The following is a 25,264-nucleotide window of genomic DNA, read 5'->3' on the forward strand; positions in this document are numbered from 1 at the left end:
TATTGATGCTTCCTATCCATGAACATGGTATGTTCTTCTATTAGTTTGTGTTCTTTAATTTTACTGAGCAGTGATTTGTGGTTTATCCTTGAAGAGGTCCTTTACATCCCTTGTAAGTTGGATTCCTAGGTATTTTATTCTCTTTGAAGCTATTGTGAAGGGGAGTTCATTCATGATTTGGCTCTCTGTCTGTTACTGGTGTATAGGAATGCTTGTGAGTTTTGCACATTGATTTTGTATCCTGAGACTTTGCTGAAGTTGCTTAGAAGCTTAAGGATATTTTGGGCTGAGACAATAGGGTGTTCTAAATGTACAATCATGTCATCTGCAAACAATTTGACTTCTTCTTTTCCTAACTGAATACCCTTTATTTCTTTTTCTTGCCTGATTGTCCTAGCCAGAACTTCCAATACTATGTTGAATAGGAGTGGTGAGAGAGGGCATCCTTGTCTTGCACCGGTTTCAAGAACATCTTTATTTCTGCCTTCATTTTGTTTTGTACCCAGTAGTCATTCAGGAGCAGGTTGTTCAGTTTCCATGTAGTTGAGCGCTTTTGATTGAGTTTCTTAGTCCTGAGTTCTAGTTTGATTGCACTGTGGTCTGAGGTACAGTTTGTTATAATTTCTGTGGTTTTACATTTGCTGAGGAGTGCTTTACTTCAAACTATGTGGTCAGTTTTTGAATAAATGTGATGTGGTGCTGAGAAGAATGTATGTTCTGTTGATTTGGGGTGGAGAGTTCTGTAGATGTCTATTAGGTCTGCTTAGTGCAGAGTTGAGTTCAATTCCTGGATATCCTTGTTAACTTTCTGCCCGTTGATCTGTCTAATGTTGACAGTGGGGTGTTAAAGTCTCCCATTATTATTGCATGGGAGTCTAAGTTTCTTTGTAAGTCTCTAAGGACTTGCTTTATGAATCTGGGTGCTCCTGTATTGGGTGCATATATATTTAGGATAGTTAGCTCTTCGTACTGAATTGATCCCTTTACCATTATGTAATGGACTTGTCTCTTTCAATCTTTGATGGTTTAAAGTCTGTTTTATCTGAGACTAGGGTTACAACCCCTGCCATTTTTTGTTGTTGTTTTCCGTTTGCTTGGTAGATCTTCCTCCATCCCTTTATTTTGAGCCTATGTGTGTCTCTGCATATGAGATGGGTCTCCTGAATACAATCAACTGATGAGTCTTGACTCTTTATCCAATTTGCCAGTCTGTGTCTTTTAATTGGACCATTTAGTCCATTTACACTTAAGGTTAATATTGTTATGTGTGAATTTGAGCCTGTCATTATGATATTAGCTGGTTATTTTGCTTGCTAGTTGATGCAGTTTCTTCCAAACATTGATGGACTTTACATTTTGACATGTTGTTGGAATGGCTGGTACCTGTTGTTCCTTTCCATGTTTAGTGCTTCCTTCAGGATTTCTTGTAGGGCGGGCCGGGTGGTGTCAAAATCTCTAAGCATTTGCTTTTCTGTAAAGGATTTTATTTCTCCTTCACTTATGAAATTTTCTTTGGCTGGATATGAAATTCTGGGTTGAAAATTCTTTTCTTTGAGAATGTTGAATAGTGGCCCCCACTCTCTTGTGGCTTACATAGTTTCTGCCTAGACAACTGCTGTTAGTCTGATGGGCTTCCTTTTGTGTGTACCTTGACCTTTCTCTCTGGCTGCCCTTAACATTTTTTCCTTCATTTCAACTTTGGTGAATCTGACAATTATGTGCCTTGGAGTTGCTCTTCTCCAGGAGTATCTTTGTGGCATTTTCTGTATTTCCTGAATTTGAATGTTGGCCTGCCTTACTACATTGGGGAGTTCTCCTGGATGATATCCAGCAGAGTGTTTTCCAACTTGGTTCCATTTTCCCCATCACGTTCAGGCACACCAATCAGATGTAGATTTGGTCTTTTCACAAAAGCCCATATTTCTTGAAGGCTTTGTTCATTTATTTTTACTCTTTTTTTCTCTACACTTCTCTTCTCACTTCATTTCATTCATTTGATCTTCAATTGCTGATACTCTTTCTTCCAGTTGATCGAGTCGGTTACTGAAGCTTGTGCATTTGTCACATAGTTCTCGTGTTACGGCTTTCATCTGTATCAGTTCTTTTAAGGTCTTCTCTGCATTGATTATTCTACTTATCCATTCATCCATTCTTTTTTCAAGGTTTTAACTTTCTTTGCACTGATTACGTAGTTCCTCCTTTAGCTCTGAGAATTCTGATTGACTGAAGCCTTCTTCTCTCAACTCATCAAAGTCATTCTCCATCCAGCTTTGTTCCTTTGATGGCAGTACTACCCATCTTAAAAGATCAAAAGGAAGAGAGACTTTCTATACAATTTCACTATGTAATGGTTTCTTTAGTAGCAGTTAAAACAATACAATGCTGTTTGAAATGAAGCCAAATTATTCTGAGTATGTGCAAAACAGCACTGATACTGTCCGTGGACTTCTTCATGTTCTTGTGTTTATGTAGAATGTGTGAAATATAGTTAAGCAGAGTAAATTTTTTTTGTGTAAACTATGAATTAGAACAACAAATTTCAATATAAGTTCAACAAATTTCAATACAAGCTTATATGGATTTACATCATTTTATGTATTCCCAAGTGTTTTCTTCATTTCCACAATATATTTCTAACCATTAACTGGGTGGGAAATCTCTGAAAAACAAATTTTTGTTTGACAAAGTAAATTCTGAAAAGTTTTTAAATTTAATTTAATTTTTATTTTTTTGGTCACAGGAAGAAAGAAATCTTGCATCATAACCTTTCTTCCTGGAATAAACTGAAGTAGTCTCATCTATCAAGTTTTCCAGCTTCAAATCTCAGATATAACTAATCACTTTTTCCCTTCTTTCCTTTTCTAGTAAACTTCCAGAAACAAAACAGACAACATTTCATGATGATAAATATCACAGTGGCCACACAGGCCAGCAGGAACCCAATCACATCCAAAGAGTGATACTGGAACCAGGTGAGGTCATGGGCTGCAGGCCGAAGGTGTTTAGCTCCTTTGTGGCGCATGACAAATTCAATCCAGAAGACTGCTCGATCCAGGGGCTTCACTGGCTGATCACGTTGAATTCTTGATAATTTCATAACATTCTCTTTATATCTGAAGGATAAAAATAAAGATACCAATGCATCAGGAAGAGACATAGACAAAACTCCTCAGACACCAAGTTAAAGAAGGAAGGGTTTTATTCAGCCAGGAGCATCAGTAAGACTCCTGTCTCAAGAGCTGAGATCCCTGAGTGAGCAATTCCTGTCCATTTTAAGGGCTCACACCTCTACAGGGGTCCATGTGAGAGGGTCATGCTCGATTGAGCAAGCAGTGGGTACATGACTGGCGGCTGCATGCACCAGTAATCAGAACGAAACAGAAGAGGACAGGGATTTTTACAACGCTTTTCCATAAAATGCTCGAATCTATAGATAACATTACCAGTTAGGTCAGGGGTCGATCTTTAATTACCCGTCCCAGAGAGTGTCACCAGGCTATCTGCCTGTGGATTTCATTTCTGCCTTTTAGTATTTACTTCTTTTTTCTTTGGAGGCAGAAATTATGCATGAGACAATATGAGGAGTGATCTCCTCCCTTACTAACACTGAAAGTAAGTTAATTTGCCTGTGCATATCAAGTTTATGAAAGGCTTTTAAAGTGTCAAATAATTCGAAGTAAATGTCAAAAAATTGACATAGAATTTGTGTACTTTAATTTGAATCATCATAGAAAGTTGGGCTTTTAAATTGAACTTTTCTCATTGACAAATGTTTTCTAAAGTAGAAATTGAATGTTAGGTAAGAAAGTTAATTTTTTTTTGAAGCAGAGAAAATATAAAGCATTTTAATTTTTTTAATTGTTTAAGTTTCTGTGGGTACAGATTAAGTGCATATATTTATGGGGTATATGAGTTGTTTTGATACAATGTGAAATAATCACATCAGGAAAAATAGGATATTCATTTCTTAAGCATTTATCCTTTGTATTATGAACAATTCAATTACACTGTTAGTTCTCAAGCAGACATATGGAGAATGTGCTTAACATCATGAACCATTTTAAGTGCTGTAAGAAAGATCGTGAAAATGTAATATGAGAATTATCATCTCTAAGTTCCTAAAAAGTAATTGTGTCATGGTGAGTGACATGCCTCATAGCTAGTCACTATGCTTCTACATTACTCTTTTGTCTCCTACTGTTTCCCCCCCTGTTGCCAGAATGATTTTTTGCAATTAAAGGCAGTTTATAGCACTCCCCTGATTAAGACTTTTGCCTGGCTTCTCATTATTTAAAGAATAAAATCCAACTCTGTTATTTGGTCTACAGAACCCTACATTGTTGGACACTGGCAAGCTCTTTTCCTAACACTTTTCCCCTGCACACTGTCTTCTAGTTTGGCCTTCTTTTTTTTTCTTTAAGTTCTCAAAGGTGTTCTCGTCTTAGTGCCTTACATATTTTTTCCCTCTCTCCTGCTCTTGGAGTATTCTCTCTTGCTACAACCCAAAGTATGCTTCTCTGCATTTTTATGGCTTCCATCTAATGTTACTTCTAAGAGAGGTTTTTATTGACCACACTATGATGGAACCTGTAGGATTTTCTCTATTTTCTATGCTTATTTTGCTATTTGATTCCTAGAATTTTAAAATGCATTCTATATCATAAAATAAACATTTAAATAGTAAATACAAAAGATAAATATATACACACTAAGTGAATAGTTCAAAAACATAAGATCATCTTGAACATTATTTTGAAGTGAAGATATCTATTTACCTACTGCACAGATTGTGTTATAGGATATCACAACCTGCCTAGAATCACACTCTTTTTCTGAACCATTTAATCACTACTTTTGACCTCCAATTAAGTATTAGCCTGACTTCAAATAGCATGCATTAGTTTTGCTTGTTTATGTAATTGAATTGTATAATATGTACTCATTACTGTCTTTCATTAATGTAGCAGTTGTTGGATAATTCCTTTGCTGTATAGTATTTTGTTGATTAATAAAGCACAGATTTTTTCTTCATTTTAAGATTAATATGTATTTGTCTTGCTAACAATTTTTAGACACTATTGACAATTCTGTCATAAACATTCTTCTAGATGGTATTAGATTTATATATTTATACATATCTCTTGGGTATATTGTAGAATTGCTGAGATAAAATTGGATGTGTAATTGTGATACACTTCTTGACTTTTACCTTTTTTGAAGTGAATTTTTTTGATCTCTAAAATTTAAAGATATGTTATAGTTTTTATAACCTCCCTTACTTCCACTATGACTGCATCATATAGTTACTATGACATTAAAGCTTATTATATTTACTAAGTCTTGAGTTATTACCCACCACATATCACTTCAAATAACTATTTGACGTGCTCTAAGATGTTGTATCTTCCAGTTGATATATATAATACATATATGTGTATTGTATATGTACATATGTGCATTTGTGTGTATCATTCTAAATTATAAGATTCCATTTGTTATTTGTTTTCTTCAAATGTTTTATGTCTTTACCCATTATTTGCTCTTTTTTTCAGTCTGTTTAGATTGAGTGACAGTATTTGCATAATCACATTTAAATCTACCAATTTGCTTTATATATTTCTTTTCTATTTGTCCAAGTTGGTTTGTGTTTCTTTTCAAATATTTTCTATCTTCCTTAAAGGTATTTTTATCATTCATTAACCTTCTTTTTTTTGTGATAAAGTAATTTTAAAATATTACTTTAGATGATACACTTCTTATTTGAAAGCATTGTTGATAGTAGTTAAAAATGCTGAATTGATGATAGCTGGACTCTGCAAGGAATTTTGCATATTGATATCTTTGGGTGTGAAAAAATCAATTATTAAAAATTTCACTTAAAATTATATTTTTTGTGCTTCAAAGACCATCATCCAAAAGGAAAATTTAGTGCACCCAGAATGGGATAAAATTTTTAAAAATTATATATCTGACATGACCCATAATATATAAATAGTTCTTAAAACTTAATAATAAGACAAAGAGCAAAGTTTAAAAATGTTCCAAAGATTGTAGTAGACATGTTTTCAAAGAAGATATATGAATGATCAGTAAACACATATAAGGATTCTCAAAGTCTTAAGCCATAATGAAAATGCAATCTGAGACCAGGATGAGAGATCATTTTATACCCACTAAGAAGGCTGTAACAAAAAGACAGATAATAACTCATTTGGCAAATGTATGGAGGAATTGTAACCATGTTTTACTGCTGGTGGTAGTGATGAATGAAACAAGTACTTTGGAAGACAGTTTAACAGTTCTTCATAAACATACAGTTCCTACATGAGCCAGTAATTCTACTTGTAGTATCAACCCAAAAGGAAGGAAGACAGGTTTACGCAAAAACTTGTGTAGCAATATTCCTAGTAACCACAATTGGAAACAATCAAAAGGCCAATGAACTGATAAGTTAACAACTAAAATATGACATATCCTTACTAAAAAATATTAAACTGCTCTAATAAGAAATGAAGTATTAAAATGCACAACAACATGAATAAAACTAACACCATAAAACATAACAAGAAATTAAGCTAGTGAAATGTCATTTACACAGCACCATAAACTGTATAATTCCATTTATATGAAATACCTAGAGAGAACAATCTCTAGAGAAAGAAAATAAATTAGGGTTAGACTAGGGCTGAGCGGTCATAGGAAATGACTTCTGTGTCATTGCAATTTCTTTTGTGCTGACAAAAATGTTCTAAAATTATGTGATAGTGATGGCTTCATGGCTCTGTAAACTTAGCAAATATATTTGGATTTTACACCATAAACAGAAAGATTTTATGGTATCAAAATTAAATCTCATTTTCAAGTCCATTACAGTAATGATAATAATAAAAGTTAATTTTTCAGCAGGAAAATACTCATGTTCTGAGGCATTTTAGATATTGAATTAAAATATTTATTATATTATTTCATTTATTCTTCCTTTCTACTAAGGATTCATTATATCGAAATTTTAAGAAATGAATTTTTTATATTATCTATATCATTTTAAAAGTATTTTTGTGTAGAAAATTGTTTCACTAACTGGCTATTCATTAGATGTATGGTTTTCAAATACAATATATAAATAACTGATACAAAATAAAAACAGATTTCACATTGGTTATATCATTTAAATTCTTTCAAAATTACTCTCTTATAAAAAGGATGACACTCATACTCACTATTGACAATAGAAGCTATCTATAAATACTAACTACTGAAAAATATTATTCTACTCACAAAGGATCATTAATTACTGTCTTCAGTGCATTCGCCAAGTCTGTACTCGACATTGTGTCGAAGTCCAATTGAACAGCTGCTCCTCTGGTTTTCATGTGAGCAATGTTATCAGGTTGATCGGCAAACAATGGAATGCCCACCATAGGGACCCCATGGTAGATTGCCTCGTAGATGCCATTGGCTCCACCGTGAGTTATAAAAGCTTTGGTTTTTGGATGACCTAGGATTGCATGAATTTTAGCAAAATTATTCATAGGAATAAAATGAGATGCACAATGAAAGGCTCTGAAAGTGACAGTGTTTTCTGGATAACACAGTGAACTATTTTGCTATTGCTTTTCAGACTTCAGAGGAGAAAAACGTACTTGTGCTGGGTATGCAAGTGAAGGCTGCATGGTGTGTGTGACTTCAGACTGCAAAACAATACAAGAGTTCCAGTTGGACTATTGAAAAAGTGCGATCTAGATTTTTTTTTTTTTTTTTTTTTTTTTTTTTTTTGAGACGGAGTCTTGCTCTGTCACCCAGGCTGGAATGCAGTGGCCGGATCTCAGCTCACTGCAAGCTCCGCCTCCCGGGTTCACGCCATTCTCCTGCCTCAGCCTCCCGAGTAGCTGGGACTACAGGCGCCCGCCACCTCGCCCGGCTATTTTTTTTTTGTATTTTTTAGTAGAGACGGGGTTTCACCGTGTTAGCCGGGATCGTCTCTCGATCTCCTGACCTCGTGATCCGCCCGTCTCAGCCTCCCAAAGTGCTGGGATTACAGGCTTGAGCCACCGCGCCCGGCCTAGATTTTTAAAATGTGCAATAAAGAAGACAGCAAAGAGATGGGCATGAAGTGAATTGCTATTTTAAGTGCAGTCACAGAGTGTGATATGTGGGGTGTGCAAGGCAGCAGGTAGTGGGTTGATGGTGGTGCTAGGATTGAGAAAGGACAGGTCACACTTCATCATGACCTGTCATCACTTTGTGATTAAGATTAGCAATTTAATCCTTCAGAAAATGCAGAGTCATTGATGATAGGAGAGCTATTATTTTAGGTGGCATTTGAAATAACCCTGCAGGAGAGGAAACAACAGGTGTAAAGTTGTAGAAATAGGACACAGAGACAGCTCAGGAAGTTATTGAAAAATTCTGTGAGATATAGTAATACCAGAAATAAAGATTCTTGCTGATTCTGACCATAAAGAATGTGAGTGTATATCATAAAATGCCAATAATTAGAACATATTCTTTTTCCCTTTGGACTGGTGAATAAATATAAAGAAGTTACATTTTGTTTTTCCTTAACAAACATTGAAAAAGCTTGTTTCATGATTAACTATTAACACTCTAATGTGCTGTTACTAATATATCCAGTATTTGTTCACCCGAGTCTTACCTAGAAGGTCATTCTGGGGTATCCACTTATAGAGCCGAGTATTGACACCTAAGGTATCTGGTTTATTCCCATCAAATCTCCACAGAACCTGTTACAGTAAAGAAAATATCTTATTCCATGAGTGGAATTCAAAACTTATAGAATGTTCAAACTTTAAAAAGAGAAAAAGAGTAGGAATGAGATCAAGGGATGTTAGTAAATCAGAACTACTCAAAGACTGATGTAAATAGAATACTCACTTTTAATTTTGGCCAACTTCACATTTGTCAGAAGTTTCTATAATTGGATTACTTACAAACTTTAGCAGCCTCTTTCAGTAGTTTTCCACACCAATAAGACACTTCATCTTACCTTTTGTGGAATCTGGGCAAGGGCTGATGCAATTACGTTGGCCCTTTCTTCTTTCATGTTAGTGATCATTGACCCCAGAGTAAACACCACAACACCGTTTTCTCCAGAGCTCTGTACAAATTCTTCCATTTCCTGTGAAAAAGAATTTGTTTCATCACAAAAGAATAACAGCAAAGCAGGCACTACTGAAAGAATTGGTACAAGTTACTAAAGAGAGAAAATCAGGTATTTTAAGGAATTATTGGAGTAAATAATATTTTCTAACTGACTCAATCACTCAGGTGTTTTGCAATTAGATAGATAATGTGAGATAGGTGGACGCTGTTAGGACATTTGTGTAACTATGTGTGTATGTTATGTATTTGTGTGCATGTGTGTAAGGGAGAAAAGAAATGGAGCTATTACACTGTAGTCAGGGAGATAATGTTAAAAATATTACACACAGACTCTTCTCTTATAATACTAAAATTACTAATATACGTTCTTGGAAAATGGCACCACTCAGCTTTAATTCTACATTGTTGTTCTACTAAATCACTTATGTTAATTTCAGGCAGGTTTTCTGTAGGATTCTTTTAGTAGGAAGCCATTAGTGTTTACTTCCCTCGCCATGAGCTCTGAGGATTAGCTGCTCACTGTTGGGATAATTTTATATCTACATTTATGTTTCTCTACAGTGCTTTCTACTTCACTTAAAGTTTGTCAGAGTTTTGGGTAGCTTTTGAAAAGCTAAAATAAATAAATAAATAATAAAAGCTGATGGTTAAGAACCACTGACATTCTGAAGTCGGGTATTGTAATTTGGAATTTCCGTGAATTAGTCCAGGAATCTTATTTACAATACAGAATTGTACACTATACAGTTACATAGTTGAATGATCATATTTTCAGGTTATTGTTCAGGTGGAGCACCTATTGACCTGAAATCACACTGTTAAACTGATGTGTTATTTATAACTGCATGTGAGTAACTCTCATCATCACTTTGTTGTATTTCAGAGGCAGCATTTGCATCAGAATAGAAGAGGCCACCAGGTCTTTCTGCAGGGGAGATCTTGTCTCTCTTTTGAGTAGCTCACTCACACTACATCACACTCCTCATGAAGATGTGCTTGGCTGCAATCGATTGAGAATTATTCTGACTTGCGTTCTCCAATGTAAGCCAATATTTAAACTTAAAAACTTCCAGATTTAATCATTGTGGTAAAACTTTTCCTAATGGTTCTTAATAAAACAAAGAAAAAAGTCCAAATGTTAACTGTGTAGACCACATATTACTGAGTGTTTTTAAAATATGATTTTTAATCTTAAGGTAAGAGTCATTGTACTTGGGGCATCTAGGTATTGTGTGTGATTGCAGTTTACTGTAGTCATATTTACTGTAACTGGTGTTCAGTGTTTCACCTCATTAGCTTGATGCCAAGAGCCCTGCTTACCCATGCAGTGTTGAAGGAACCTAACCTCTGTTTACAGATTCATCACGGATATGGACTGGTTGTTTCTTCTTCTGTGATAATGTAATAAAAATAACATAAGATTAATGTCAGAAATTTTATAAAAGCATGAAAAATTTTTTTAAATATAATTTTTCTAAAATTTTTGTTGTGATATTATTTATATAAAATATATTTTTTCATCATGGCTTTTGTCCTATTTATATAGCTCAATGTACACATGTGACACTTAGAAAATGTTAATCTTGCTGAGTATATATTTTCCTCCTGCAAAAACTTGTCATCTTGTTACCTTTATCATTTTCTAACTCTCTTTATTTGTATTACAGCTGAGAGTGTAATTGAATATTCCATTGATAATATTATTGTAATGCTATTGTATGCACATAGTATAAGTTTTTAATCATTCCTTCATTTAAGATGTTGGACTACTTCCAATGTTAATTTTATGCATATTTTCCATAATGTTGAATAGATACACCTTGATTAATTTTTTATCTGTATGATTTCACATGAATATATTATAAAACTCATGGCAATGTTCACTTTTAAAACACCTGGTACATTTTGTCAAGTGTCTTATTCTCTTATATAGAAATTATCTGAGAGTCTATTATTTAATTGAAATGAAAGCAACCTGACTGGGTTAGCAATTATTTTACATAATAAACAAGGAATTGGTTTCACAACCATTGACTTGCATTCAAATCTTTCTGCAAGTTAATCACAACAGCTAATAGTAGTAATTATCATTATTATACTACTAGTCATTCTTTTTCTTGTCCTTCTACAAGTCCCACTCTCTTCCCCTTCCTACTGACACTACCAGTTTCCCTTATTGTGAGGGGGGAAATCTTTCAAGAGTAGGGCAGGGTGGCATAGGTTTTTCATTAGTCTTACCCAGCTTTTGTCTCTTGAGAAAGTTATCATATAGAGCACGTGCAATTTGCATTCATCATAGATGTTGAGTTTTAAAAATGGAATAAAAACTCAGCTTTATGTGCACTAAAATTATATTTTAAGAGATGACTTAATAATGTGATAAAGAATGCTTGCTTTGTACATATGTCTTAAAAGTGTGATATTAATTTAAAATATATGGGTTTATTGTGTTCTTTCATAAAGAATATAATCTTATATGCTGACAGAATTTTTTTGGTACTGAAACTAAGAACACTATTCAGATACAAGTGGTATAAATTATTTGGTTTTTATTATACATGCCTTGTTCATTATCTCTGTGCTTCTCTGTCAGGCAGCTATGCTGTTAAGACAAGTTGACACAGGAAGTTTTAATCAGTTGCTTGTCATATGGCAAAAATCATGCGCTTTCATAGGATATGTTTATGCTGTAATATGTAAACCCCTGGGGTCTCAATGAAGAATGATTTAAATGCTTTAGTAATATCAAGTGATCACTGAGTTTGTCTGCAAATATTAAAGGAACATATTTATTTTATTGAGGAAGTGTTTTAAGCTGCAATACTGGTGAAGATCCTCATTACCTATGGGAAAATTTTAGAATTTCAACTAGCTCATTGTTGTGGGAAGTCAGGGACCCCATAAAAGAAGTGAAAATGGCAGGTCCTTGCCTTAAGCGATGATATTATCCTGTGAAATTACTTTTCCTAGCTCATCCTGGCTCAAAAATCTCCCGCACTGAGCACCTTGTGACCCCCACTCCTGCCTCCCAGAGAACACCCCCCCTTTGACTGTAATTTTCCTTTATCTACACAAATCCTATAAAACAGCCCCACCCTTATCTCCCTTTGCTGACTCTCTTTTCGGACTCAGCCTGCCTGCACCCAGGTGAAATGAACAGCCATGTTGCTCACACAAAGACTGTTTGGTGGTCTCTTCACACAGACGCGCATGACACAGGTGTCTGTCAACTATCACTTCGCAAGAGAATATAATTCTGAGGTACTGAAAAATCTGGCTCTATTAAATGAAGAATGATATCTCAAGTGACCTGCACATGTTAAGTAATTAGTAGTATTAGCGGTAATAACAAAATAACAATAATTGCAAAATTAATAATATTTATGAGTAACTAACTACAGGCCAGAGACACTTCAAGTGTTTTGTCTGTGTTAATATTTTTTCCACACAACAGGAAGTTGCCACTATTTTTGTAAATGTAGGCATCATTATTTCTATCAACATTCTAGTCTACTTTTCCATCATCTGCTACCTGAATCCATGCAAAATTTCCCGAATGGTTGGCTCTTTATTCTGACCCTCCTGCAATTTAATCATTGAATATCTTGAAAGCTTTTCTTAAAGAAGAGAATCTTTTCTATATCTTTCTGTCTTAACTCTTTTTCATAGTTTTTCAATGTGCTGAATAAATATTTCAACTCCCAATATGTATCTGGCTCTAATTTGCCTCTCAGCATCATCTGATTCTTAGTCTCTTCCTGCAAACTAAACCTGAGGACTTGAGACCTGTCCCGACCACTTTACCTGCTTCTTTCCTTCTTTTGTCTGTCTCTCTCCATCATTCTTTTACTTATTCTTGCATATTGTTCAGCTCTCATCTTAGTAATCAGTGATTCCAGGATATTTTTTATTATCTCCACTGATGCTTTCTTGACATTGGGTTTTTCCTTGAGATAATAGTTTTTATATAATTTTTATTACTTGCACATATTCTATCTTTTGAAGTAGAATGTAAGGTATGTGGGGACAGAAACTGTCCTTTTTTTTTCTCTGAAAATTCTGCACTTACCTGTGTTTTGTGCTAATCCCTTTGTAAATATTATTTGAACGAATGATCAATACCTTCTTAGGTGTTAAATAATGAAGACTTTAATTTAACCAACTCTATTTTTGAAGTCTCCTTAGTATTCCCCTCTATTTGTAGCACTCATAAAACTCATATACGTGTGATGGTATCAATATGTACATGACTTTCTAATTGGTATCTGCTTTACCCCACCCACTTCCCATCTTTCTTCCAGTGTAAGTCAACCACTCTGAATGAAGACCGTAGAATCAATTCTACTGAAAATTCAAAGCCAACAAAATAAAACCAATGAAAGTATGTTTACCTTAGGTAGGGGTTTGGCAGGTTTGCAGAGGAGTCCTCCAATAAAATCAACATTTGGTAAGAGTGGATGTGGAAACTGAAAATTCCAGGAGTTTCGAATAAGCCATATGTCAGCTTTCCCCATTATCTCAGATAATGTAGTGTGTCTTCCTGACAAGGATAAAAAAAGAAAATGTGGATGACACAGGATAATTACATTAGGTTATTTTCTGAAAATGTTTAGAATAATGTAGGCAAAAATATAGGCAACGTGTCTGTGCTTTGAAAAATATATACATATATTCATCTATAGGCATAATTTTATTTTATGTATTATTTATTTTGCCCATGTATATTTATAAGAAAGGCAAAGTAGTGGGAGAATTGTGAGGTTAAGCTACATCTCTAATGTCACATCAGTATACTCATAATCACAAACAATTACTAAAATAAGTCATAGAAAATTAAACATCAATTTCTTTTTAAAGCTTCAATAGTAGCATATGGACATTTAAACAACTCTTTGAGGTCCATAGTCAATTAATTCCACTGTACACATAAAAATAATTTTCTAAAATTTGACTAGTTTACACAACTCATTAAGCTAATTTTTTATCTTTGGTTCTTCAAGTGAACTGTGGACTATGTTGTGAGTATGGTTGAAATCCTTGTACTCTTTTAGATTCATGATAAGATCTTAATAATATTATCTTTAAGTAAATATATTTGTAAATTATAGCTAGAAATTTTTGAGAAAATATTGAAATAAAGATTTGTACTCAATCTTAATCTGTCTTATATTTTTTAATAAGGAGACATAGTTTGGAAAAAACTATGTAGATATAACAACCTTCACACTTCAACAAGATGATTGGACTTTAAATGAATGGTTTCCAATTCTTTAATGAAAGAGTATAGAAACATTAGAAACTTCAAATTACCTTTAATGATTTATGCATCTGAGATATAGATATTCCCTCTCTCTATTGTGAAGGAAACCTTCAGGTAACATGGGAACATCTTTTGATTTCTAAATAAGAAAACCAAACTTTATGAGAAAAAATAATTTCTACAGTTATATAGATAGTTGTAGAAAAATCTATAACTATTCATTCTAAATCTATGCATTCAGTAAGATGTTATTTGATGGGTTTTACTGTTTTTAAGATGTAAAACACTGTATAGTAAAACAGATGTGTAATTGCTTAAAGTCTTAGAGGCACTAATACATAGGTTTATGATTTCCTGGGGTGTTCTGTGTGAATCATGGCCACAGGGTTTTAACTGACTCTGTAATTTAAACTTTTCTATGATATTTGTGAGATTGATAGATCATCTTGTATTTTCATTTTATAAATTCACTTACCAAAACCCCACTACCCTGACTTTATGGCTTTATATAAGTTCTGCTTCAGAGATACAAATAATTTACAGATTGAAAAAAAATACTTACCTAGAACTTCACTATAAAACTTATCCCACTTCTTCATGTCATATATTTGGAAACAAAAGTCAAAATAAAGCATATAGATCATATTTTTTACCCTCTCCATGAAAGTCATTTGATCACTTAATTCTGACATAACAACAGGTACGTAGGAGGGAGGGAAAAGAAATCCTCCACAATGCTTTTCAAAAACATAGCCAGGAGTGAAGCGGAGACTGTACACAAGTGGTATGTTAAATAGCTCAGCCAGCAGCTCACTACAGGGAAAAATAGGATCTGCAAAAACGACGTCAAATCTTGACTCTTGTAGTTTCTTCATTAATTTCTTATTTGAAACTACATCTTTACAGAAGTTTCTAAATATGTCACCAAACTTCCACATGATTTCTTGCATTTGTGAAAAATATAACCAAAATGTATCTTTTGGAAGTTCTATCCATCTCTTAATCTCTTGCGTGACTATATTCTCAAACTCAGGTTTAGGTAAAGATGTAGGAAAAACTTCAATTTTAAGAGTGGATGAGTTGTTGGGATCAAAAAGAATGGAAGCTGAAGATGCCAGTGCAGTCACCTCATGACCTCTCTGGACAAGCTCTTCCAGGATTGTCTTCATATTCATCCAATGGCTATATTCTGCTGCCCACACCAGCACCTTTCCACAACTCCCAGAGCTAAAGTAAAAGCTCAGTTGTATTAGCAGAATTACTGAAGTCCATTTCACAGACATCCTGGTGCAAAACAATGCTTGTTTTCCACTTGCTATTCCTTTCTGTCATTTCTCATGGTTATATCCAAAGATAAATTAGCCAAGAAGTTAAAATGTAACCCTTATACTTCAAAGTACATACAATATCATTAAATCAACATTCCGAACATGTGGATGGCAAGGAGACAAATGAAGGTAAATGACCTGTTTACACAGATGTGATTAATTTCCCTTTTATGTTTCTGAGTGCTATCCTTCAGCTAATATCAAGGATCTTGTATGGACATAGCATCTGTCTTATGCAATATATTTTAGAAGAGTGTCCAGAATTGTAGCAGTGAAAGGTCATGTTTCTGCAGTCCATTTGACACAAAACTAAAGATAAAATGACTAAACATGGTCCACATATTTTGTACATCTTGTTGATATATATTTTAAATATCATACAATTTATCAATTATTGTGTAAAATTTAATGTTTCATAGTAATTCACAGAGTTGTGCGTCTACCACAAGAATCAATTTGAGAGCCCTTTTATCTCCCCAAAATAAGCCCTATAGCCTTTAGCCTTTTTCTCTCCACCTCTAGTTTCTGCATTTCCCCTGTCCTGGGTAATTGCTAATTGCATTTCTATCTCTATAGATTAGCCTATTCTGGATGATTTTTAATACATGGAATCATACAATATGTGGTATTTCGTGAGTGGCTTCTTTTATGTAACATAACATTTTAAATGTTCATTTATGATATAGTATACACATGTTGATTCTTACAGCCATTATGTAAGATATTGAGAGTGTGAAGATGACACTATCTTTATAAACTTTGTTAGGGTAATCAAAGATAAAGAGAGAAAAAGAGAAAAGTAAATCAAGCTTGTAGTACATTCAGCATTAATCATTAGGTTTGCTTGTTCTCTGACTCATTTCCTCATAGTTATTCGGCTATTGTCCTATAATTATGGAGATCCTATTTCAAGATTATAGTTCCTCTTATCTCTTCTGTAGATAATAGCTTAAACATTATGAAATGATCAACGTTCCTTCTGAGGTATTCCTTCAGGACCAGCATACTGACACAACTACTGACTCAGCGTGTCTGAAGGACCTCACTGATGCCAGCTGATCTGAGGGACTTCACCGATGCCAGTTGATGTAGAGGACCCCACAAGGAACTGACTCAGCAAATAATGTTGTTTCTTGTTCTGATATCTTTGTCCCTATTACCCTGAGTAATCAATTACCCAGACTAATCAATTACCCAAATTTTCCAGTCCATCACCGTGTATGATCTCCTTAAAACCTCCAGCCCAGAACTCCTTGAGGAGTTGGATTTGAGGTTTTCTTCTCATCTCCTTGCTCAGTGCCCTGCAATTATTAAACTCCTTCTTTGCTGCCAAACCTGACGTCTCAGTGTAATTGGACTATTATTGGACAGTAAGCATATGAATCTGTTGGTCCTATAACAAAACTTCAATGGAATAAGTAACTGCAAATACAATTAAACTAGACAGATAACTATAATTAGAAGTGGAACTTAATGATGTAACAGAATTGATGAAATCTCATGATAAAACAAATAAGTGAGGAGTTACATCCTAGGGAAGAGCAAAGAAACTGGTTTCTTGAGATGGAAACTACTCCTGGTGAAGATGTTATGAACATTGTTGAATGACAATAGGAGATTTTGAATATTACTTAAACTTACTTTATAGAGCAGCATTAGAGTTTGAGAGGATTGATTTCAATTTTGAAAGAAGATCCTCTATGGGTAAAATGCTATCTGACAACATTGAATGCTGAAAAAAATCTTTCGTGAAAGGGTAGGTTAATGTATGTGGCAAATACCATTGTTGTCTAATTTTTAGGATATTGCCACAGCCATGCCAACTACTAGCAGCTACCAGCATAATAAGTATCAACCATCAACATTGATACAAGACTCTCCGTCAACAAAAGTTGCACTCACTGAAGAGTCAGATGATCATTAGCACTCTTTAGCAATTAAGTATCTTTTAATTATAGCATGCACTTTGTAGACTTAATATTATCGCAGACTGAATACACTACAGCATTGTGTAAGCATAACTTTTTCTATGCCTTATAAACCAAAGCAAATTGTGTGACTCACTTCATTGCAATATTTGCTTTATTGTAGTATTCAAGAACCAAATCTGCAACATCTCAGAACTATGCCTTGTATTAATGAAAACACTTAATATGAGATAAACTCTAAAATATGTATTTCAGATGAAGGGGCTCTGTTTACTCACCCCTTCTGTTCCTCTTTATGAGAACCATGCATATTACCTACTCTCAGTCAGTCATCTTGGCCATGTACATTAACCTACCCTTTCACAAAAGATTTTTTTAAAGTTTCTAATTCACACAAAACACAAACATACACACACTTTCTGTCATTCCACATAAAACCCAAAGTTACCAGGTGGTTTTGGAAAATAAATATTTTACATCACTTTACCTATGTGGACCCTCACTAATTAGCTGATAATACATTGAATAGCTATAATATAAGACTCTTTTGATGTGACTCAAATGAATAATACAGGATGTTTAGAGTTCCAGAGAAAAAACACAAGTACTTCTTTATGAAATAATTAGAAAAACTTAACGAGGCAGGTAACATATGATATAAAATGAAAGCTTTGATTGCACCTAGGCAGTGTGTGGCCAAGAAGGGATTTTCCAATAAAGAATAGAAAGAGTAAAGGTCATAGACATATGAGGAGCATCCCAATGTGTATGGATACAGAGAACGTTGAGGGCAGCAGATTACAAAAGACAGTTAATTTGGAACGAAGACGTTAGGCAGTCTTACTTGTCACACTATGGATTTGGATTTTAATACACCACCAAGATTTACTTACACATCTTTTAAAGAATGACAGTTATGAATCAAGATTTCCCTTTAGCAAGCAACTGTGTCAACTAATATTGGCATGTAAAGTCAAGACCTTAAAATTAGAAAGGATTATTAAAAATGTGCATTTGTAACCAAAACAGGAGATCACAATAGCCTGATATGGTTTGGCTGTGTCCCCACCAACATCTCATCTTGAAGTGTAACTACCACAATTCCCACATGTTGTAGGAGGGACTTGATGGAGGTAATTGAATCATGGGGATGAGTCTTTTCCATGCTATTCTGTTCATAGAAAATCTTTGCTTTAGATTTTGCTATTTGTTTTTGGATAGTTAGTTTTCTTTACTTTCTGCTTTTCTTCATGCATCCTATGCTCCTTGATTTTATATATTAATTTATCTTTAATTTAAAAAGAAAAGGACAGAAGTTACTTAGAATTTATGTTCAATGTTGAATTTTGTTCATCTTTATGCCTTTTGTCACATACTTTTTTTTAATGGGAAACCTATAAGAAAATATTGCATTTGAAAACATAGGAATACACAGATGCTCCAATTTAATAAGCAAAACAAATTTCATAATCCTAATTAGCATACTTGCTTTTATTGAGTTTTATGAAATTTAATTAACCATTAAATTTCTAAAAACTCCTTGGATAGTGTATAAATAGTGCTACCTAAAGAGTGGAAATCTAGAATTGCAATAAAAAGAAAGTTAAAATAAACTGATTGCTAGACTGTAACATCAAAATTGTAATTGCCTTTTAATTATAGAAAAGTTTAATTCATAAGAAAGACTACATTAATCTAAGCTTCTATTTTCATGCCCAAGTACACTGGACGGAATTCTTATACAATCAGATATGTTGAAGAGATTCTTGCGTATAATTCTTCTCTATCTTTGTTATATTAGCCCTCCCTTTATATGTTCCTTGGAGTTAGCACACTTCAGCGTTGTTTTTGTTCGTTTTTTGATTTTTTTTTTTTTTTTTTTTTTTTGAGTAGTCAGCACAGATCTTAAGATTTAAAATCTTGGGCGGGCACAGTGGCTCAAGCCTGTAATCTTAGCACTTTGGAAGGTGGAGGCAGATGGATCACGAGGTCAGAGGATTGAGACCTTCCTGGCTAACATGGTGAAATCCCCTCTCTACTAAAAATACAAAAAATTAGCCGGACGTGGTGGCGGGCGTCCATAGTCCCAGCTACTAGGCTACTAAAATTACAAAAAATTAGCTCGGCATGGTGGCAGGCGCCTGTAGTCCTAGCTACTTGGGAGGCTGAGGCAGGAGAATGCCGTGAACTAGAGAGGGCAGAGTTTGCAGTGAGCAAAGATCAGACCACTGCAGTCCAGACTAGCCAACAGAGCGAGACTCCATCTTAAAAAAAAAAAAAAAAAAAAGGTTTAAAATAACAAAATGTGAGATAGAAACTTAATACCTTAGTTTCATTTTGTCACAAACAAATGACAAGAAAGAGAAGTATTTCCAAAGTTACTTCAAGAATTCATAGTCAAATGATTAGTTGAGCCCACATACACTACTATAATGCTTTAAAATTTTTTATGTAGAAGTAGTGCCTGTTAATGCAAAGCAGAAAATGAGATTCAAATTCCAAATGGAAAGCCACACTTTCTTCACTGTGTAAATGGCTGCTTATAAGGATTGGAGGTTTTACTAACCTTCTGTGGAATCTGGGCCGAGTCTGAAGCAACGAGATCAGCCTTCTCTTCTGTAAGGTTTTGCACAACTGGCCCCAGAGAAAACACCACAGTGCCATCTTTGCAAGAGATATGGATAAATTCTTTCATTTCCTACAAAGAAAATAATTTCTGCATCATAAAGATGCAATGTCATATAGAATAATATAGTTTACCTATGCTTTAATAAAAATCTGAAGAAGTTTCCATATGTATGGTTATATTGTCCCTGTATTCTGCCATATACTTCCAGTCTATGCCAGAAAGTTTGTGTTAGAAACACATGGCTTCAATACATAGTAATTATTTACCAGAAACAGTACCCAACCAAATAATTATACAGAACACTTAAGTAATAAATATACAGCTCTTTTAATATTTGGTAGATATCTAATTCTAAAATCATAATGGTTTGCAAACTCATAAAAATATTCCTTGAGAAGTGATGTCAGTAAAATGATGAAATAATGCCCCCAAAATTAATTCCCACACAATAATACAGCTAGTAACTATGTAAATACAAAAAGCCACGCTGAATTCACCAGAGCTAAAAAGAGAAGAAGAAAATCCCAAGACTCATAGACATGGGAAAACTCATTATCTGTAAGAAGAATAATTATTTTGGATTATGACACCACTTCCACACACCAAGAAGACACACCACTGTGAGAGAACTTTACCTGAAGTTACAAGATCAGAGGAGGAAATTTAAGGGGAATGTTCAGTTTCTTCATGGATCTGTGATTCTTTTTGGGAAGCCCATTTTTGTTCTACCCCAGGAGAAGCATTAGGAGTGGCTAGAGGGTTGAATGACCTGGGGTGAATTGGAAACGAGAGTGGGAGTACTAACCACAGTGACAGGCACACAGATCTCAGCAACTGCTTGGAGTTCCTGTTACCAGGAATGCCACGCTGCGGAGTTTGACCAGTACCATAACACTGCAGGGGCCAAACCAAGTACCCTAATCAAATTTATTCCAAAGAGTATTTCCCAAAGGCACATCTTATTTAAATGGTTAAAAGGCAAATACAAATAAAGAATAGTGATAGCAATATGAGAAAAAGTTTGTACCATATTAAAGAATGTCCCAATTCAAGTTTCATCAAATTTCTCAAAATAAATAAATAAATAAATCAACTTGTGAGCAAGAAGACAATAAGATATACATTTAAGGTGCTGAAAAAAATCTGCCATGCAAAAATACTGTGCCTACCAAAGCAATTCTTAAAACCTGAAAGAGTTTCCCAGACAAAATCTAAGCCACTCATAAACACCAGAACAATGTTATAAGAAACAATAAGAAGGAAAATTTTTTTATTGGAAATAAAAGGACACTCATATGTAGTAAGTACACGTCTGAAGCCATAAAAAGCACTAGTAAAAGCAATTGTAAAGATAAATTCAGAATACTCTAATAGTATAATTGTGGTATATAAGCCATTTATATCTTTATCATGAATGCAAAAGACAAAGATATTAAAGAAAATAGTAACTACAATTGGTTAAGAGATGGAAATTTGAAAAGATATAAATTTAGACATCAAAAAGTGATTATGTGGAAGACAAAATTATGTCAAAATACAGTTTTGTTTAGTTTTCTTTGTGCTGAAAGTTGTCATCAGTTTAAAATATCTAAAAATAAAATATTCTTGTAAATCTTTCATTAACTAGGAAGCCAAACTTAGACACAATAAACAAAAGTGGCATGAAATCAAAACATACTATTCGAGAAAATTACTTAACCATAAAGGAATACACAAAGAGAGATAGAGATAGATAGATAGAGAGAGAGAGAGAGAGAGAGACAAAAAGAGAGACAGAGAGAGAGACAGAGAAAGAGAGACAGATTGAGAGAGAAAGGAGACACAGAAAGTAACCCAGAAAACAATTAACACAATAGAGGTAGCAAATCTTTATCAATTAATAATATTGCAGAATGAAATTGATTGAATGATCCAGGTAAAAGACATAGAGTGACTGAATGGATAAATAATTTAAACTCAACTCTATTGTCCCCACAGAAAACTCACTTCCCCTATGAAGGCATATACAGACTAAAAGGAAATAAATAGAAAATTTTCTTTCTTGTCATTGTAAACAATAAAAAAATTACAGTGTAGCTATACTTAGTTAAAATATATTTTAAGTCAACATTGATAAGAAATTGGCCATTATATAATAATCAAGAGCACAATAGAGCAACAGAATAAAATTGTAAATATATATGGTCATAACACTGGAACGTCCAAATATATAAAGCAAAATTTACAGAGCTGAAGAGAGAGATTTACTGTGATATAATAGTAGAAGACTTCAGCGCTTTACTTACAATATTAAAAATATAATTCAGACAGAAAATCAAAGAAACTTCAGAGTTAAACTGCACTCTAGGTAAGATAAACCTAACATGAACATTTACCGAACATTCCATCCAGCAGCGGCAGAATATGTAATCTTCTCAACAGCACATGAAACATCTTCTAGAATAGACCATATTTTAGGTCAAAATAGGTCTTAAAGTGTTTTTAATTCAAAATTAGGTCACTTTTTTCCACAACGGAATAAAACTAGAAATCAATAAAAGAAAGAATTTGGGAACATGTACAACTATATGGAAATTAATTCTGCTCATAAACAACCATTTTGCATATAGATAAATTATTTTAAAATATATGAGAAAAATAAAAATGGAAAGACAATATAATAAAACTTGGAAGATATTGAAAAAATAAGTTGTAAAACAACAAATGTATATAAATAAAGGTCTTCATTAAAAATGCAGAAATATCTTAAATAAACAACCTATACCACCTTAAGAAATGTGAAAACAGAAACTAAAGTAAAAAATAGTAGATAAGGAATATACTAAAGATTATAGTAGAAATAGATAAAACATATTTTTAAAATATTTAAAAATCAACAAGACAAAAGTTGGTTTATTGAATACATAAAATGGAAAAATCTTCAGCTAAATTAACTACAAAAAGTGATGACTCAAATAAATAAAATGAGAGATGAAAAAGATACATAAGAACTGATACACAGAAATGCAAAGGATTATAAAATACTATTATAAACAAGTTCATGCCAACAAATAAAAAAATCTAAAGGACATAGAAAATTTTTTGGATACACACAACCAACCAGTGTTGGATTAAAAAGAAATAGAAACATCAACAGGGAAATAATGAGTATCAAGACTGAAGCAGTAATAAGAACTCACATGAAAAAGCAAAAACAAAAAATCATGAACTGATGGCTTCAGTACTAACTCAAGATGGATTAAAGACTTAAACGTAAAACCTAAAACGATGAAAACCCTAGGAGAAAACCTAGGCAATGCCATTCAGGACATAGGCATGGGCAAATACTTCATGACTAAAGCACCAAAAGCAATTGCAAAAAAAGCCAGAGTTGACAAATGGGATCTAATTAAACTGAAGAGCTTCTGCACAGCAAAATAAACTATCATCAGAGTGAACAGGAAACCTACAGACAGGGAGAACATTTTTGCAATCTATCCATGTGACAAAGGGCTAATACCCAGAATCTACAAAGAACTTAAACAACTTTACAAGGCAAAAACAAACAACCCCATCAAAAACTAGGTAAATGGTATGAACAGACACTTCTCAAAAGAAGACATGTATGCAGCCAACAAACATGAAAAAAAGCTCATCATCATTATCATCAGAGAAATGCAAATCAAAACCACAATAAGATACCATCTCACAGAAGTTAGAATTGCAATCATTAAAAAGTCAGGAAACAACTGGTGCTGGAGAGGATGTGGAGAAATAGGAATGCTTTTACATTGTTGGTGGGAGTGTAAATTAGTTCAACCATTGTGGAAGACAGTGTGGCGATCCCTCAAGGATCTAGAACTAGAAACACCGTTTGATCCAGCAATCCCATTATGGGCATCTACCCAAAGGATTATAAATCATACTACTATAAAGATACATGCACAAATATGTTTATTGCAGCACTATTCACAATAACAAGCACTTAGAACCAACCCAAATGCCCCTCAATGATACACTGGATAAAGAAAATGTGGCAATATACACCATGGAATACTATGCAGCTATAAGAAAGAATGAGTTTGTGTCATTTGTGGGAACATAGACCCAGCTGGAAAACATCATTCTCAGCAAACTAACACAGGAACAGAAAACCAAACATTTCATGTTCTCACTGCTAAGTGCAAGTTGAACAATGAGAACACATGGACACATGGAGGGGTATATAACACACTGGGGCCTGTCGCGGTGGGTGGCAAGCAGAGGGAGAGCATGAAGACAAATACTTAATTCATGTGGGGCTTAAAATCTAGGTGACTGGTTGATGGGTGCAGCAAACCACCATGGGACATGTATATCTATGTATCAAACCTGCATGATCTGCACATGTATCCCAGAACTTAAAGTATAATTAAAAAATTAATCCATTTTTTCTAAAATGTTTTTTCCAAAACACTAAAGTAAATGCTTCAAAAATAATTTTTCAAGAGTGTGATTACCTTGATACTAAAACCAGAAAGAAAGAACCAGAGAGAGAGAGGGTTGTGGGGGGGGGAGGGGGGATTTATAGACCAATAATCCTAATGAACACAGATGCAAAAATGCTCAACAACTGCTAGCCAACCAAATCCAAGAGCACATCAAAGAGATTATACACAATGGTGAACTGGGATTTATCCCAGGGATGAAGAGAAGGTAAAGCATATGCAAATCAATAAATGTAATACATTACATCAAGAGAATTAAGAAAAAATATACAATTTTGTCAGTCGATGCACAAAAAGCATTTGATAAAATTTACATTCCTTCATGAGGAAAACGTTAAACTTTCAACAAATAAAGTGTACTAAAAAACACTTCAAACTTATTCAGGCCATATATGACAAATGCACAGGTAATATCACACTAAAAAAGGAAAGTTGGAAAGCTTTGTCTCTAAGATCTGGAACAAGACAAAGATGTCCATGTTGACCACTCTTATTCAATATAATATTAGAATTTCTAGCCAGAGCAATTA

At 33.9% G+C, this 25,264-nt stretch overlaps 1 protein-coding gene and 1 pseudogene across 4 annotated transcripts in view; both read right to left on the reverse strand.

Moving 5' to 3' along the window:
* Window positions 1–15,706, reverse strand: part of LOC126955127 (UDP-glucuronosyltransferase 2B33) — a 329,416-nt gene extending 313,710 nt beyond the window's left edge. Inside the window, exons 1-6 of one of the 4 annotated variants that reach the window (XM_050791389.1) lie at window positions 14,946–15,706; window positions 13,515–13,663; window positions 9,008–9,139; window positions 8,657–8,744; window positions 7,279–7,498; window positions 2,699–3,113 (exon numbers count right to left, since the gene is read on the reverse strand). In XM_050791389.1, the coding sequence (XP_050647346.1) occupies window positions 2,834–3,113; window positions 7,279–7,498; window positions 8,657–8,744; window positions 9,008–9,139; window positions 13,515–13,663; window positions 14,946–15,666 (1,590 nt within the window). In that variant the 5' untranslated portion in view covers window positions 15,667–15,706 and the 3' untranslated portion in view covers window positions 2,699–2,833. Of the gene's footprint in view, window positions 1–2,698; window positions 3,114–7,278; window positions 7,499–8,656; window positions 8,745–9,007; window positions 9,140–13,514; window positions 13,664–14,945 lie in introns of those variants that run through there. The other 3 variants (XM_050791400.1, XM_050791398.1, XM_050791392.1) reach the window with 3 other exon arrangements.
* Window positions 15,707–20,160: 4,454 nt separating this feature from the next.
* The window catches only part of LOC126954428 (UDP-glucuronosyltransferase 2B10-like), an 87,655-nt pseudogene continuing 82,551 nt past the window's right edge, over window positions 20,161–25,264 (reverse strand).

Source organism: Macaca thibetana, chromosome 5 (assembly GCF_024542745.1).
Source record: "Macaca thibetana thibetana isolate TM-01 chromosome 5, ASM2454274v1, whole genome shotgun sequence".
NCBI classification, from domain to species: Eukaryota; Metazoa; Chordata; class Mammalia; order Primates; family Cercopithecidae; genus Macaca; species Macaca thibetana.